The 15,097-nt window shown below is 48.2% G+C and overlaps 5 protein-coding genes across 5 annotated transcripts; 1 reads left to right on the top strand and 4 right to left on the bottom strand.

Annotated features, from left to right (window-relative positions):
• Positions 1-801: 801 nt before the first annotated feature.
• On the bottom strand, positions 802-4,585 carry KY384_006657 (uncharacterized protein; the record flags this gene model as incomplete). The annotated part of the gene is made up of 4 exons (XM_044815151.1): positions 802-3,170; positions 3,307-3,438; positions 3,496-4,079; positions 4,137-4,585. The coding sequence occupies 4 exons, from the start codon at positions 4,583-4,585 to the stop codon at positions 802-804; spliced, it is 3,534 nt and encodes a 1,177-aa protein (XP_044668251.1).
• Positions 4,586-5,618: 1,033 nt separating this feature from the next.
• Positions 5,619-6,704, bottom strand: KY384_006658 (uncharacterized protein; the record flags this gene model as incomplete). The annotated part of the gene is made up of 3 exons (XM_044815152.1): positions 5,619-5,902; positions 6,006-6,306; positions 6,390-6,704. The coding sequence occupies 3 exons, from the start codon at positions 6,702-6,704 to the stop codon at positions 5,619-5,621; spliced, it is 900 nt and encodes a 299-aa protein (XP_044668252.1).
• Positions 6,705-7,354: 650 nt separating this feature from the next.
• KY384_006659 (uncharacterized protein) lies at positions 7,355-9,481 on the bottom strand (the record flags this gene model as incomplete). Its single annotated transcript, XM_044815153.1, has 1 exon — positions 7,355-9,481. The coding sequence occupies one exon, from the start codon at positions 9,479-9,481 to the stop codon at positions 7,355-7,357; it is 2,127 nt and encodes a 708-aa protein (XP_044668253.1).
• A 404-nt stretch (positions 9,482-9,885) lies between these two features.
• KY384_006660 (uncharacterized protein) lies at positions 9,886-10,343 on the bottom strand (the record flags this gene model as incomplete). Its single annotated transcript, XM_044815154.1, has 2 exons — positions 9,886-10,190; positions 10,229-10,343. 2 exons carry the CDS (start codon positions 10,341-10,343, stop codon positions 9,886-9,888), a joined length of 420 nt encoding a protein of 139 aa, XP_044668254.1.
• Positions 10,344-10,707: 364 nt separating this feature from the next.
• KY384_006661 (uncharacterized protein) lies at positions 10,708-14,927 on the top strand (the record flags this gene model as incomplete). Its single annotated transcript, XM_044815155.1, has 4 exons — positions 10,708-11,254; positions 11,521-11,641; positions 11,686-14,015; positions 14,356-14,927. 4 exons carry the CDS (start codon positions 10,708-10,710, stop codon positions 14,925-14,927), a joined length of 3,570 nt encoding a protein of 1,189 aa, XP_044668255.1.
• Between the last annotated feature and the right edge of the window lie 170 nt (positions 14,928-15,097).

Genomic DNA, 15,097 nt, shown 5'->3' on the forward strand with positions numbered 1-15,097 from the left:
GCTTTAGTAGAGGGAATTTTAACAGGGCGTTGTGAAGACGGCCCTGATACCTTTTGTGGGGAACAAGGGATGAGGATGGCCTTTGGAAAACGGTGCCCCAGAGCTATCTCTAGACAACTCAAAAGATTTGTTCTTCTGTAGTGGGGGACCTACGTTTACTCTGGATCAGAAATAGACGTATGATCCAAAAAATAGAGTCGATCTCTCCTCGCTCTAGAAGAAGAGCCTGAGATTACCAGATTTTGAATCGAAGCACAAAATCCCAAGCCAACCATCCATGTGCTCAATCATCCTACAGCCCCCCCCCTCCCCAAAACAAAGTCACCACGACGCTCTCAACCTCCATTCACCATACCATCACGCCACCCCTCGGAGCATGGTATCCCTAACTGCATCCGTTATATCGCTCTTTTACCCACTTACCCACTTACCTACTTCCCATCCCTTGAGATCTTCCATCACACTCCCCTCAAGGATTATAAGTAAGCCCCGTCACTTCAACATCAATCGCTGCTCCGAACACCTGGAGAGAGAGAGGCCGCGCGATCTATTTATTTACCATAAAGCCGTCTATCAAGCAGAGGAGTGTCATGTAGGAGTTGGCAATGATGGCTTGAAGATTGTGGAGAAGGGATGGGAGGGAGAACGACGGAGTGTGAGACACCCTAATACTGTCGTCATCGCCGTCTTCGTCATTCGGGATCCAAATATGCAACAGTCCAGGCCATTTCTTGAGCCGACAAATTCTGCTGAAAATTACAAGAGCGATATTCAGACCATCTTGCTGAAGATGCCTCAATGCTATTCAAGGATCCTCACCTTTTCACTCCCTTGTAACCTCCTGTCTTTACTCGCCCTCGACCGGAGCGTGAGCTTATCCAGGAAATCCCCCAGTCTCCGTTGAATCTTGGTGAGCTCCTGACTTCCGGCCCTGACTGGTGTTTCGGGGCTAGAACTATCTAAAGGTCCTTGCTTAGGAGCATCGACATTGCCCTTGGCCTTGTGCATCTTCACCTGGTCTTCAAGGTTGCCATACCGCTCTTCTCCAAGCTTGAGTAGCTGGGAGCTTTTGTCCCACCATTCCCCTTCGCGAGCAGTGCCGGTAAGGAGTAATGTGAGACCTGTATGATATGTGCGAATGATCTCTGGTTCTATTTTCACTAAGTCTTCGATGTTGCCATATAGTTTTTCCGCTTGAGCTATCTTTGGATTACTTTGGCGGAGCTTTTCCATTGCCTCTTTTTGGCCGGCATTGCCTAAGGCAAGGGCGTATTGAAACCATAGCATGATGGAAATGTTTGAGTCGGGATCGGGCACTTCAAGCTGATCACATCTCTGGGTGATCGATCGAAGGGCTTTTACAGCGTCTTGATACTTCCTGCGATGTTGTAGGCTTATGCTCCACTGTAGAATTAATAGAGCATATTGCAACAAGGACACTCCCTCCAGTTTGTCAGGCTGCACCAAACACTCGACTCGCTGGACCAAGACATCTATGACGCGATAGCGATGCAAGGAGGAAGCCGTGGCACAGAGCTGTACTGCTGCACCTAACGTGATATGAGAGGACGGCTCGAATGTTTGTATCGCTCGCTCGAAGGCTTTCGTATAGAGATGGAAGGCCTCTTCCGTCTTACCTTCCTTTCTCAACAGCTCCGCTCTTTTCTCTAGTCCAGTGTATTCATCAGAGTCATACGTGGTAAGGTCATCCTCTTTCGAGACCGAGGTTGTGTCTTTATTGGAAGACCCTTTAGATACTTGAGCCTCAAGCCTCAGGGTGGATTTGGGAGAAGCGCTAGGTTTCATCTCGATCCTGGTATGGGCGCCTTGGTTTATGAAGCCTAATGCCTCTTCTTCCCTGCCTATCATCTTCATGGGAAGAATCAAATCGTGATCGAGAGCTGGCTTGCAAGCAGGATTCAGATCATAGGCCTCCCATTTCTGTTTCATCCGCAAACCACAGTCCGCAGCTTCTTGCCAAAGGCACAACGAGGTTAGGATTGAAAGCTCCTCTAAGTCGAGAATAAAAAGTAGAGAGTGCTGCCCTTTCCATAACGTGGAAGTCAATTGGTAAGCATGGCGATTGAGCTGCAAGGCAGACCGCGAACAATCATTGAATTTCAGGTAGCTGATCAGTGTATGCAACAATAGACAAAAAGGCTCATTCGACATCTGCAACTCTTGCCCATGTTCACTCAGCTCCAGAGCGTGTGGTGCCAGAACCCGACGGATAGCCTTATTCGAGGAAGTTGGGTAGGGTGGAAGTTCGCGTACACACAGAGCTACATTGCAGCCTAAGTATTTGAGTCTTTCTTCAATGGAGATGCGTTGCGTTATCCATAACTGTACCATAGGATGAATCTGATAGTATGAATGTTGGTCCCTGTTAGATGTATCGATCAAAGCGAAGTCTGATAGCCGATCCAGTGCTTGTTTGAAACGGGTTTCGCTCAGATTGCTGATGTCAGGTAGTTTCCTTAGTATCCTTTCTGGAATGTCTGACCGAAAGTAAAACCCCATGTGATAAAGTAGTGTGATGGCTACTGTATCGAAGTTTGAGATATTGTCGAACGACATCTCCCATACCACTAGAACTGACTGTGGTGTGCCCTTTGGTATTGTGGCGTTTATCTGGAGCGAGCCGATCCTGGATTTGCGGTCTTTGAACTGGGATATATAACTGCTAAAGTCTATTGATCTTACTCTCATATTTGCGGCAGCTTGCGTGATCGCTAACGGTAGATGGCCCAAAAGCTCAAGAAGCTCGATAGCTTGGTTGTGAGCCTTGGGCCAGTCGGGATTAAGGCCTTCGATGATTGATTTTCGGAGTAATTGTACCGCCTCGTGCTGCTCCATAGCGTCCACGCGAAGGCTGTTCTCAAATGCTGCTAACTCACCTACCATCCGTTTGTCGCGCGAGGTCAGCAAGGTATGCCCACATGTAGGCAGGTAGTCTGTCAAACATATATCGTTCTCTTGTTTTTGGAAGAGATCAAAAGTATCTGCATTATCGATCACAAGAAACCAGTCCTTTGGTCTCCTCTCGAGGGCTTCGCGAGTTTGCTTGAGAACTTCGAGAGGACTAAGATCGTCGTAATCTGAGTTTTGAGAGCCATCAAGTATACCAAGAATCTTTCTGTAGTCCTCATAGAAAGTCTCTAATCGATCAGCTCTTACCCAAAACGCACTTCTGTGTTTCAAATCGGAGTGCGCCAGATGTAGTGCGATTTGTGATTTGCTGTTGCCGTCAGATACACTTCCCTCTTATTGTAGAAGAATTAAGGACTTGCCCTGCTCCTCCAATACCCCAGAGGATGAAGCGCTTCAAATGTGTCTCGGGAGAATTGAAGTAATTGTGTAAGGTTCTGATGATTACTTCGCGACGTACGAAATTCGGGTTTAACTCGACAGGGAGAAGAGAGGGTTTCGACATGACTTCTAGGAGCTTCAGCATACCCTATGTGACTCCTCGACGGACGAAAACCTGGCACTAACGCTGCCTATCAGGGTCGATGAGTACTGCAGCACAACGCTCTACAGCCATTGCTTTTTCGCTTCTCCCCAAATAAAACTTGGTCAGCTCACTCAGCCTCGGAAGCTCTTTCCAGTCGTCTAATTCAAATTGATCCATACCCTGCTCAACATTAAATCTGAAGAATCGATTCGATTTCAGCAACTCCCGCCCAATAGGATGTTTCGTAAAAGTTTCGACTAATTTTTCTGCATTTGTGAGCATCTTGACACTTCCAATCAAGAACTTGTCTAATCTCTTGGGTATCTCCGATGGTTGAGTCCATCCAGTCCCTAGACTCACTAAGCATCCAATCTCCTTCGCTGGCCAGATGCGCGTTGCTTCGTTGACAAGTTCGTTTACGGGACAGTTGATGTTGAGACCACCGTCGGTGAACTCAGTACGCGACCTAGCGAAAGTTACAGAGTCGAAGTACATCGGTGCCGCAGCTGTCGCAGAGCCCGCCTCCCAAACTGTACAATCGTAGTTTTCTTGGTCTGCTGCATTGCTGACATAATTGCGTATGAGCTCATACTGTGAGGTGACTTGGTTGCTCGCACAGACGAACCTGTACACGTCAGATTAACGGATATCTTTCAACGGCAGGGGCAGCTTTGAAGCATACATCCGACATCCGTGGGACCCTGAATCATTGAGGGCTGCCTCTTCTTCTTCACCGTAGCTCGCTAAAGTCTCTTTGATCGCTTCCTGAAGTCGAGATATGGAGTACACAGACTTGCTTCTCAATCCCTGCAACACGATACCACCATAAGATCGGTGACCAAAAACGGCTTGTGCAAGAACCTGGTAGGCATCTATACATTGGTCTACCGTGAGTCCTAAGCGGCCAAGCATGATTGCGATGAGCCCGCCGGTAGAAGTGCCGCCAATAAGATCAAAGTATTCGCATGGTTTTGGATCTTGAGCCAGCTCTAACTTGACCTTGACTGTCCGCATCAAACGTCTGAGGATGATGAGCGCTGTCAAACCTTTAATCCCTCCACCATCTATCGAAAGCAGTCGTAGACTTTGTGCTGAGTCCATAAACGCTGAATGATGGAAGATCTCGTTCATGCTGCTTGACCAGCGCGACCCTGATTAATGCCAGACGATGAGATTAAACAATAAAAAGTAAAGAAGGAACGAGAACTTTTGTGACGAGGCAGCATCAGTCCTGCCTGGCGCCTACCCAAACGTTTTGCAAACATTGTGGCTGATACAACCCCGAGCATTTCCAATACGTTTTCGCGTGAAAACGGGCACTTCGTCTGGGTAAGGTTCGTTCCAGTGGCCGGGGCAACGACACTGCCTCGTGGAATGCTCTCTCATGTTTACGCAAAGCCGTAGATCTCTGGTTCTGCAAACACTGTCAACATTCATTCAGGATAGATGATTATTGTGGTCCTATGCCGTACGCCCCCTACCTGAAGGACTGAGACGCTTTTCAGGACTGTTTCAACTCTGGCACTTATTCGAGGACTGACAATCACCAATCGTGCAGGTAGCCCCGTGGGGTCACAGCGGCTACAGGCTTTCAAGGGCCGCAGATGGCCAACTTCATCACCGATTCGAGTGGAAGAGACAGGCCTATTCCATTGACATGACTCGGGATAGCCTTGTGAACGTAAGGCTCGAGCCATTGAAGGCCCTACCTGTAGACCCTATCAATAATGGAGAGAAGCAGCTGCTCTGCATTATTATCCATGGACGAACGTCCAAGGGTCAGCTTAGCCGCTTTGGGGACTCTTCCGGGTACCTAGTGGTGGGGGGCCAAGCCCCCCCATGTTTTCGTGTCCGATCAACCAAAATGACTACCAGCAATTGGCCCTCACTGTAGATTATCTCGCCATTCGTTCATCCTGGATGACAGAGAGTGATATGCGAGAGCACAGAGTCATCCGAGGCGGGACATTGATGCCGCTGATCGTGGAGCGACGACTGCGACGAAACGAATATTCAAGACTTGGTATATAGCAAGAAATCTTCTTTGCTCGACTCTCATTTTTGTTGACATGTACAACATCGCTCTCATTATACCTCCGAGTATGTACAGCTCGCCTTCGTTCCTCATCTCTTTCTGTATATGCTCACGCGACGCTCTTTGTCCTCATATCGCTTCCTTTTCCGGCTTCACGCCTCCATTACTCTCTTCTTGTTTCGCCTTAGGTTCCACCTCATCGGTATACACTGGTCCGTCAGGACCATGTTCCGGATCTGGATTCGCAGTTTCATACTCCAGACTCTTGATCAATTTGAACAGCAGGACAGCGAAAATGGAGCCAGCCAGCGGTCCCACCCAATAGATCCATTGAGTGCCGCGAAATTTGTGGATTACAACAGCAGGACCGAAAGAGCGGGCGGGATTCAGAGAACCTCCAGTCCAGAAGACTCCTGTGTTTTGTAAGCGCGGATTCGGAGGATAAGAGAGTAAGCATGCCGAAAGCTGCTTGAGGTAGAGAGAGGAAGGAGGGAAAAATGGTAGGGCGCTACTCACCAACCAGCTCGCTCACGAACAACGAAATGCCAATCCCTACAGGCGCGATGAAATTTCCCCTATGCTTCTCCGCCGCCAACATAAAAATTGTGAATACGAGCTGCGCAGTGAGCAACATCTCGATGATGACAGCCTGCGCGATCGTAGTGCCGGAGCTCGGGAATGTGCTGACGTTCAAGTCGCCATGGAAAAGTACTTTGACGAGCCCGGCAGCCGCCATGCCACCGAGGATTTGTGTGATGAAGAGGAGGACGCCGCGGACCCAATTTATCGCGCCAATGAGGACCATGCCGACTGTGACCTGGATCCCGGACAACATATTAGCGGGAGACCTAATTCGCTGGGGCAGTTGCTCTAGAGGTCCATGAATGCGACTGGACATACAGCTGGGTTGAACAAACCGCCGCTAATGCGGAAAAACACCCAGGCATTTGCGGCGAGGGAGAAGCCGAACGAGAGGGAGATGTAAAGGAGTTGTGAGGGATTCTTCTGCTGTACGGTTGTGATGACTGTATTTCCCGTGTTAGTATTGGAGGAAATGTTTGCGACCTGAGTGCCTGCGAAAGCGAAGAACAGGAAGCTGATCGTGCCGACGAGCTCTCCGATTACCGCGACTGTGTGGCCACGCGTGGTCGGAGGGAGTTTTCGTAGTAGAGACCGCACAGGCGTGGCCGTTGATGTCGGTGCATCGGTGTTCATGGTGACTGGTGCTGCGAAAGCAGTTGCAACAATCTCCTCGATACGTAGGAATCAACGACTCGGAGCCTTTGCGCAGAAGCCTTGGAAGCATGCCGTTAATCATTTCGCGACTTGGTTGCAATGACGATATTGGAAGCCAATCCATCAGCGCCAGGACTAATTGGGAATTATAACAACGGTAGGGAAAGCTTGATATGGAGATTTTCCTCATGCAGACACAATTTCCAAACTTTTTGTCTGGATTTGATCCTCTTTCGGCAGAGCTAAAGGATCGTTCCCGTGGTCTGGTTATCTTCTGTGGTCTAGACCGTCAGCGATAAATGACGGCATGGGAGACGGCTGGCTTGTTCTTTACACGCCAGAGCGAAGCTTGCCGGTGAGGACTACACTTTCATCCACGCATCGTCCAACTCGGTCACGACGGTCGAAATTGAGATGCCAATATGTGTCATGATCGCAGAGCAAGTCCAGTATTAGGCAATTCAGACATTGGGATGGCTTGCATTGGATTGGAGAATGACATTTATACTAAGAAAACCTCCGTTTCTTCTTTTTCAAGGTGCTTTCGATATACCAATCTAGGATCTTTGGCCTGCATGTCGTTGGATTTGAAATGGAGGTCCTAGCACCCGATGACGCCGTTTCGACCTTTACAATTGACATCCATGCTCTAATTCGTCGATGACTGTATCCTGAAAAGCGATACTGAGTCTCGACTTAATCTCATCATCATAAGTGATTCCAAAATCTCCTGTGATACATTTCCGTACCACTTCGGCATATCTAGGGCCCATCTTTGCTGGAAGCTCCGCTGCAGCCAGTTGCTCGATCTTTCTCGGAATAGCGTCCAGACGGATGCCATGGCGCGTTTTTTCCAGCGCCTCGATGAGCTTCGGCATATATATTCTGTCAATGGTCATTTTGATGCCAATCTCAAGAAGAATGATACCGATCGCATAGAGATCATCCGTCTTCGTGAAAGGTCGGGAAGGCGTTTGCTGTCTCTGGGGATGTCGGTACAGATTCCTCTGCAGTTGGAGAGTCTTTGTGATACTCGAGAAGTCATTCTCTAGGCGCGCAACTTCAAAGCCACCCAGGTGAGCAACAATGCTATGCTCATTTGCAAGCTTCGGATTGGTCTCTTCACCAGGTTGGCTTGTGATCACAATGATGTTCTCTGGTCTTATATCTTTGTGCACCCAGCCCCAGCAATGAAGGTGCAAGATCGAGGAGCAGATATCTTTAGCAAGCTTAAATCGCTGTTGAAGGTTTGGTCGAAAGTCCTTCGAGTTTAGTCTTTCGTAGAGTGTACCTAGACTCTTGACCGAAAAGTCACTGATTGGATCTGGAACGCGAAAGAGGATCACATATTTGCCAGGCGTTGCCTTTCTCTGGTATCCAAGACACTCGAGTGTACAGGCAGCAGAGCTCGACGAAGCAAGGAGTGACATTGCATCTGTCGAGTCTATTACCAAATTTTGGAGCACTACTGTCAGCTTTTCTATTGTTTCTCTCGCTTTCAACTCGGCATTTCTGACTTCGACCACGCTCTTTGCTTCTTGGTCTTCTACCACGTAATCTCGTTCTTCAACTATGACCAGGAAAGGCTCGATTGATCCTTGCGGCACATACTTCTGAACCCGAGGGGCGACCAGTAGTGCATCCTCTTCTAGATGCCCAGCTAGCGGCTCCAAGTGTGGTTCTGTTGAGGAGATAACTTGTGTTCTGGTTTGCTTTGGCACCGAATGACCAATATTGACTTGCTTAAGCGATTGTATTTTCTTAAGATGCTCAAAGTCATCCATCTTGCCTGGATTGAGTACAACAAGCCACAGGAGTCTAACAAGTTTCTCGACACAGGACGAGGAAGCTTCAATTAGCTTATCGATCCTCGTGGCAGTCATTAGAGATGTGAATCGAGATGATTTCTCAATCTGTTTTACAAAATCTATAGACGGGACTTCTTGAAGATGCATCAAGCTCCCTTCAGCAACATATCCTTGATAAAGCTCTGTCATTTCCTGGTATAGGAGAACATGCCCCTCAAAGATATCGAGCGTATCCAAAATACTCTTCATCAAGTGGCTAGTGGAGTCTGGCCCAACAGTTGATGCTGACAATAAGTCTGCATTCAGGGAGCCATAAAGTCGACCCAGAAAATCGGATGCTCTCCCTATTGACATCATGGCACCTTCGCTCCCACTAAGCTCAGAATGGTGCAAGAATTCTGCAAGGGGGTTGAGAGTTTCACGGACACGCTCGATGACTTGCATTGCGATGATGCGATGGAACCCTGATCTGATCGTTGCTTGGCCGATCAAGATATTGTCCTTCAAAAGGGTCTTGAGGCGCTGATATACCTCGTCTCCACTTGAAAGCTTTGCGATTCTGGAGTGATTCTTGTCAATAGGAATCCTGGTCTCGTTCGCGGTATAGAGACAAGCAGAGTCCGCGTCGACCATCATCCTGCGTGGCCCTGTCCGCTCCCACGATTCTGGATCATCAGAGCGCGCTCTACTCGTTGGTGTTGTCTGCAGCTCAAAGCAAGTGATAATTTCCAATCTTTGAGAGACGTTTGGGAACTTTTCGTTGAGCTCACGCAGCAGCGTTGAGCTCTTCTCGAGATCCTTGATAAGTCCGTGCCGCTCCTTAAGCCTGGTCAGTTCTTCTAAAGACTGAACCTCAAGACCTCGATGCGGGGCGCCGAAGAATACAACAGAAGAGATGCGATTCATCAAGGGCTGAAATTTCGCCACCGCGGCATATTCTACGAGCATCTGATCATGGCAGCGTTAATGGAAGATTCGCTCGGACATAACAAGGTGGAACCCGCACCTGTTTGATTATTAAACAACCTAAGCTGTGTCCTACTAAGATGAGAGGTCTTGGTGTCTGCAATTTTGTGAGAAACAAATCAATGTTGGAGAATTGACACTGACGATCGCAGTTGACTGTAAGTATTCATGCAGGCCGTGTGTAAAGGCATCGGTATAGTCGATCAGTCTTGCGGTTGAAAGGCTTTTCTGCAATGTTGAAGAATAGCCATATATGTGTGTGCGGACATTAGAAAGGTCGGCAGGCAAGACATCTCGAAGCCACATTGAGCCATCGGGTATTTGCCAAGAGGCGAAAGCCTGGCCAGCTAAGCCTGTGACAGCAATCATACTATGTATCCGAAGAATCAGCCGGATATAGTTCTAAGATCCGAAAAGGTAATGTACTCAACAAAATCCTCGAGGATTGGTGCCGGACAAAGTGGAGTGAAGCCTTCGAAATCTTTGTCGAGCAGGTATTGTTTGCCATTTATCGAGACGGGCGACTCGAGAGAGGAGATGCGGATTTGCTCTTCCGGGATTGAGAGAGTGAAAACTTGAATGTCGGACTTACTGCCCCTTGAACGAGAAGCAGAAAACAGTATGCTACGGGCGATCCCTTCAAGACCGAGATTTTGTAAAAGACTCTGGGGCGTAAGCCCGGATGGAAGGCCTTCGATTCGGTAAGTCTTGAAGGGGACGTGAGGGGACGCCATATGCCTTCCGATTCTGACGGGTTGAACTCAGCTTTGTTGACTTGATCTTGCTCCTTGATCAATCCTAGAAAAGAGTCGCGAAGACAGTTGACTGGCAAAAGGACTGGCATTATATGATGGGATCACAAGGCTGATAAGGCTGATGCCCATGACGTCATTATGTTCTGTCTGCATGAGGTTGACTACATGCAGCGGTCTCTGCACTGTACTCAATAGCATTATGTGCATTGACGCCATCTCTCTAAACGCTCGATCAACGTCCAGTGCTGCTGCTTTAGAGTCAACGACCTTGCAAAATAGAAGCTCATTTGCTGGTCATGGATTCATTCTCTGTATACACATCTGAAAGCCCGCTTGTTGCCATCCAATAATGACTTTCCATAGATTAACATCCCTCAATCATCAAGGGTTCTGGCGTCTACTATATCAGCCCTTGAACGTGGAGAATTACTGCTTACTGATCTTTCTCATCTCATGTCGGAGCTCGGGCAGCTTGGTATCAATGGGCCAATGCTCTTTGATCTTGCTCGCAATAGCACCATGATCGCTTCTGGCGCTCAATTTGACGTTTTCCAGGACAGAGCTCGCGTTTACAAGCGCATCAAGGTTTCTGACTCTTCTGGTCTACTGTCCAAGGCGACCGAATTGCGATTCCATTACAGGACAATCCAACTCGAGCTTGCGTCTTTGTGCGACCCAGTCCGACGAAAAAGTCCGAATATAGTGCAAATACTCGGCTGGGGATATGACTATTTCAATGGTGATACGAGTTCGCTAATTCCGTTTCTGGAGGTCCAGACAGCACTCTGCTCTCTTGAGTCTTTTCTACCCGGTGATAAGATCGAGAGTGCCGGCCAAAAAGTCGCGGACATTCATCATCATATATGTCTGGACGTCGCAAATGGCCTACAAGCTGTTCATGCCTCTGGTCTAGCTCATGGGGACTTGAAGCCTTCGAATGTACTCATATATTTACAGAAGCACTCCGAGGTCCCTTTTATAGCGAAACTGAGTGATTTTGGTCAGTGTTTAGTGCTCAGAGACAGCGCCCAGACCTACGAAATGTATCGCGGTACTTCTGGTTGGCTCCCTCCGGAGATTGCGAGCACAGAAGGCCGCGAATCGCCATGTGAACCCCCCTCTTCGCGAAGTGTGACGCATATACATATGGACTGCTGGTAATGTCCGTATTTCTGAATTCTGGCGGTAATCTCGTACCCTCTATCAGCGAGACCCATGCGACGTTAATCAACGCATGTTGCTCCCGAGTTGAGGATCTGGTAATAGCTGGTGATCTGAAATTGAGGTTGAAAAGCCTCGCATTGAATGAGTTGGCTTCAATACCAGAGAATCGACGAGAAGTTTGCGCGGACCTTCTACAATGTAACGTTCGAAGTTACCATGATTGGTATGCACCTAAGCTCCCAAATATGCCTTCGCTAAAATACATAGGTCCTCATCTCGGCAGTACTTTCATGGACTTAAAGATGCTGCGAACGACTCGGAACTGCTTTCCGTGAACGAACCTTATCATGGTGATATGCATCAATCGTTGTTGGATGTTTTAGAGGGCCAATTCAAAGATCCGATCCTCTCCCTGGATTTCGATCATTCGACTCTATTTGCCATGGCATTCAACGTTTTGTGGAATAAAGGTGTGGATTTCAGAGCTCGTGCTGCTCTTTATTTCTTAGAAGCAGCCCGTCGTTCTCACATAGCTGCTCAAGCAATGATGTACAGACTATTGAAAGCTGTCCCGGAATGCGGCCTTGAAGTCTCGGAGGACGAGATCACGAGATGGCTCTTCAACGGTGCTAGAACGGGTTCTTTAGTAGCAATGGAGGATCTACTTAGTATCAGCTCAAATGAAGCAGAGAAGGCCCGTAAAGAATTCGTCAGAAACGGGGGATACAATCAAGAAATGTCTTTAAGCTACCTGGAGCCATTTCAGACGCTAGTCGGGTCTAAAGCGTTGAGCAATGCATTCAATATTCGAGACGAGAGTCTCGACAAGGCTGGCAACCGTCTCATACACTATGCCGCGACGTTTGGAGATACGAGGCTTTTGGCTCTCGCGCTGCGACAAGGCGCCCAAATCGACGCTGTGAACGATCGTGGTGAGACTGCTTTGTATAAAGCTTGCTTGGCCGGCAATGTAAATGTCGTTCATATACTTGCAGACTTTGGTGCTGATGCGAAAGTGGTAATTCCTGGATATGGTGTATCTTGCCTTCATTGGTTATTCAATTTTGATGAAGACAAGCAAGCTACAATAGCACAACTACTGGTCACCATGGGCGCCGACGTTTCCGCTTGTTCACAAGGTATAGAACGAACAGCTGAAGGGCTCCATTCAATACCCTTACCATGGTTTCATTTCCCATTCGTTTGGCCTTTGGGTACACCGCTTCATTGGGCGACTTTTGCACGCCGCCCTTCAACCTGTGATATCCTATTGAGCCTTGGGTCACATGTCAATCATCTGGATGTCCCGCAGGACCAAAAATATAATACTGCGTTTACAAGTATATCGGTAGCAGCTTTCAATGGAGACAGTCGCATGCTAGGCCATCTTTTGTCCCGTTCAGCAGATCCCAGCGCCCAGACAGGGCAAACGCATGACGCCATTCACCTTCTGGCGAGTAGCGCTTCATCATACGGGCACACTCGCAAGTTTCCCCTTGCTCTCAAACACTGGATCTTACATGGCTCTTGGGAAGCCCATCTTTCGGAGTTGACTACGTGTGTGAAGCTTTTGATGGACAGCGGGGTGGATCTCAACAGTCCAACGACAGGCTCCAGTTCAATTCATTGCCTTACACCTATTGGAGAAGCTTCCACCTTTGATACAACCAATGGCGGTGCTCTGATAGCGTTGCTAAGAGGAGGCGCCCAGGCAAAATGCTCCGCAAGCTACGAGCACAGATCTTTGTTGCTCGTATGGTGCTCCACCAAAATGGGAGGGGACAATATGGAGCTGTCCTATAGGCAAGAGTTTGCTGAGGCAACCGAGTCAATACTAGAACATACTGCCGACTTCCACCACACCACGACACACGGAGATGGTATTTTGCACAGGCTCTGCGCTGCAAGCACAGCCGAGAACTTCGGATATTTGGTCTCCCGAATCCTTTCCCAAGGACCCGAGCTGCTTGAGGCCAGAAATGACTCTGGGGAGACACCGCTGCTTGTTGCTGCCTCAAACTGCCACACAACTGACTATAACAGCGATGTTACGATCGGACTAGATATTCTTCTAGATCACAAGGCAGATATCTTAGCAAAGTCTTCAGATGCAGTGGGGTTCCTAAGCATGATATGCTTCAACATCCGCCTGTCAGACTCGGCCTGTCACAAATTAGCACAGAGATATCTTCGAGCCATTGATTCTCATCCTGAGCCAGTGAGCCATGAGCTCACACTTGCGCTTCAGAATGCCAGCAGTACTCTGAAACCGAAGGTCGTAAGATTATTGGCCCCATTAGTGACGAATATCAACAGTCTGGGCCGCTTTGGTCGGAATGCCTTTGACCAAGCCCTCCTGTCTGCTCATCATCTTAGACTAATGAAACTCGATGAGTGGATCCAGAGGAGAATTATATTGAGAGATCAACGGAACGGACTATGTTATATCACTCGATTTGACGCTAGTCCTGGGATTTTGCAGAGTACAAGTAAATTCCTTCAAAATGAGAAAGGAGTGGAACGATTATTCGATGATGATTCTCCTACGAGCATTTCAAGTCATCTAGTAAGCGATCAAATGTATGGAGTCCAAAGACGTACAGGCAAGTCACACTTCCACCTGTGTCGATGGGCGCCAAGTTGACCACAGAATTGCAGTCGAAAGGTACTTCGGTTGTATAGAAGTTATTAAAGCCTTGCAATCTGCTGGCGCAGTCAAGTCGTACTGTCTATGTTTTTTCGGCTTGAAACCAATTTTCCTCAGGCAGTCTGGTCGGAAGTATGTCCATAGAATGCTCTGGAGACCTTGCCCCCAAGATCAAAGTGAGCCATTTTGGGTCGACCACTGGGAGATTCTGGCCAAACATTCTTGTAGTCACGGATTCTCTGATTTTCTCTCGATCATCTGGACTTTGCTAAACTCATGGTGGACAACAGAACAGGAGACAATCTTCAGCATTCGAGATTGGTTCTTCTGTGCTGCGTTTGTGCTGCTGCGACCCCTCTGCCAAACCACCGATTCAATTGATCGCTTGTTCGAAGAGAATGAAGATCGACTGGATGACGATATATGGGAGCCGTCGCCCGTGGAACATGTGACAATCCGCTGGCTACGCGTTGTCGGATGGATCGATAATGAGAATAATGTCCAGGTAGAGCTCGGGAACACCTTATTCGACCCCGATTCCAAATACTTCGAAACCCCAGAGCCCCCACCCATGAAAATTGAAACGTTAGGACTGCGTTACACATTACCATCCTCGCACCTACAGTGGACATGCATCACGCCAGCCCGTATGGATATCATTACCCAGCCATGCTTTCCTGAAGACGGCAGGCCAATGTCAGAGCTACAGCTACGACGTCTAGAGCATCATAAATTGCCCGCCATGCCCCCATTTGTACGCCCTGCAGCTCTTGACTTTTTACAACGGTTTAGATGGCCGCGAGAACTAAGTATACTGGATGTACAAACTATCTCTAGGAAGGGCAAAATAAAGCAGATATAATTCGTTGGAGAAGAGACTCAAGATGAGACTTGCATTCTCTCTACAAGGAAAAGGGCTAGTCGTCTGTGCCAATCTGCCCAAGGAGAAAGGATTAGCGAGTGAGCATGACTAGGCAAGTCGGTACAGAGGTGTGTCCCAGGTCTCAAGTGCTATTTGAATCTTACTTTTTA

The sequence above is a fragment of the Bacidia gigantensis genome (genome assembly GCF_019456465.1).
Source record: "Bacidia gigantensis strain McMullin 20006 chromosome Unknown contig_249, whole genome shotgun sequence".
Classification (NCBI taxonomy): domain Eukaryota; kingdom Fungi; phylum Ascomycota; class Lecanoromycetes; order Lecanorales; family Ramalinaceae; genus Bacidia; species Bacidia gigantensis.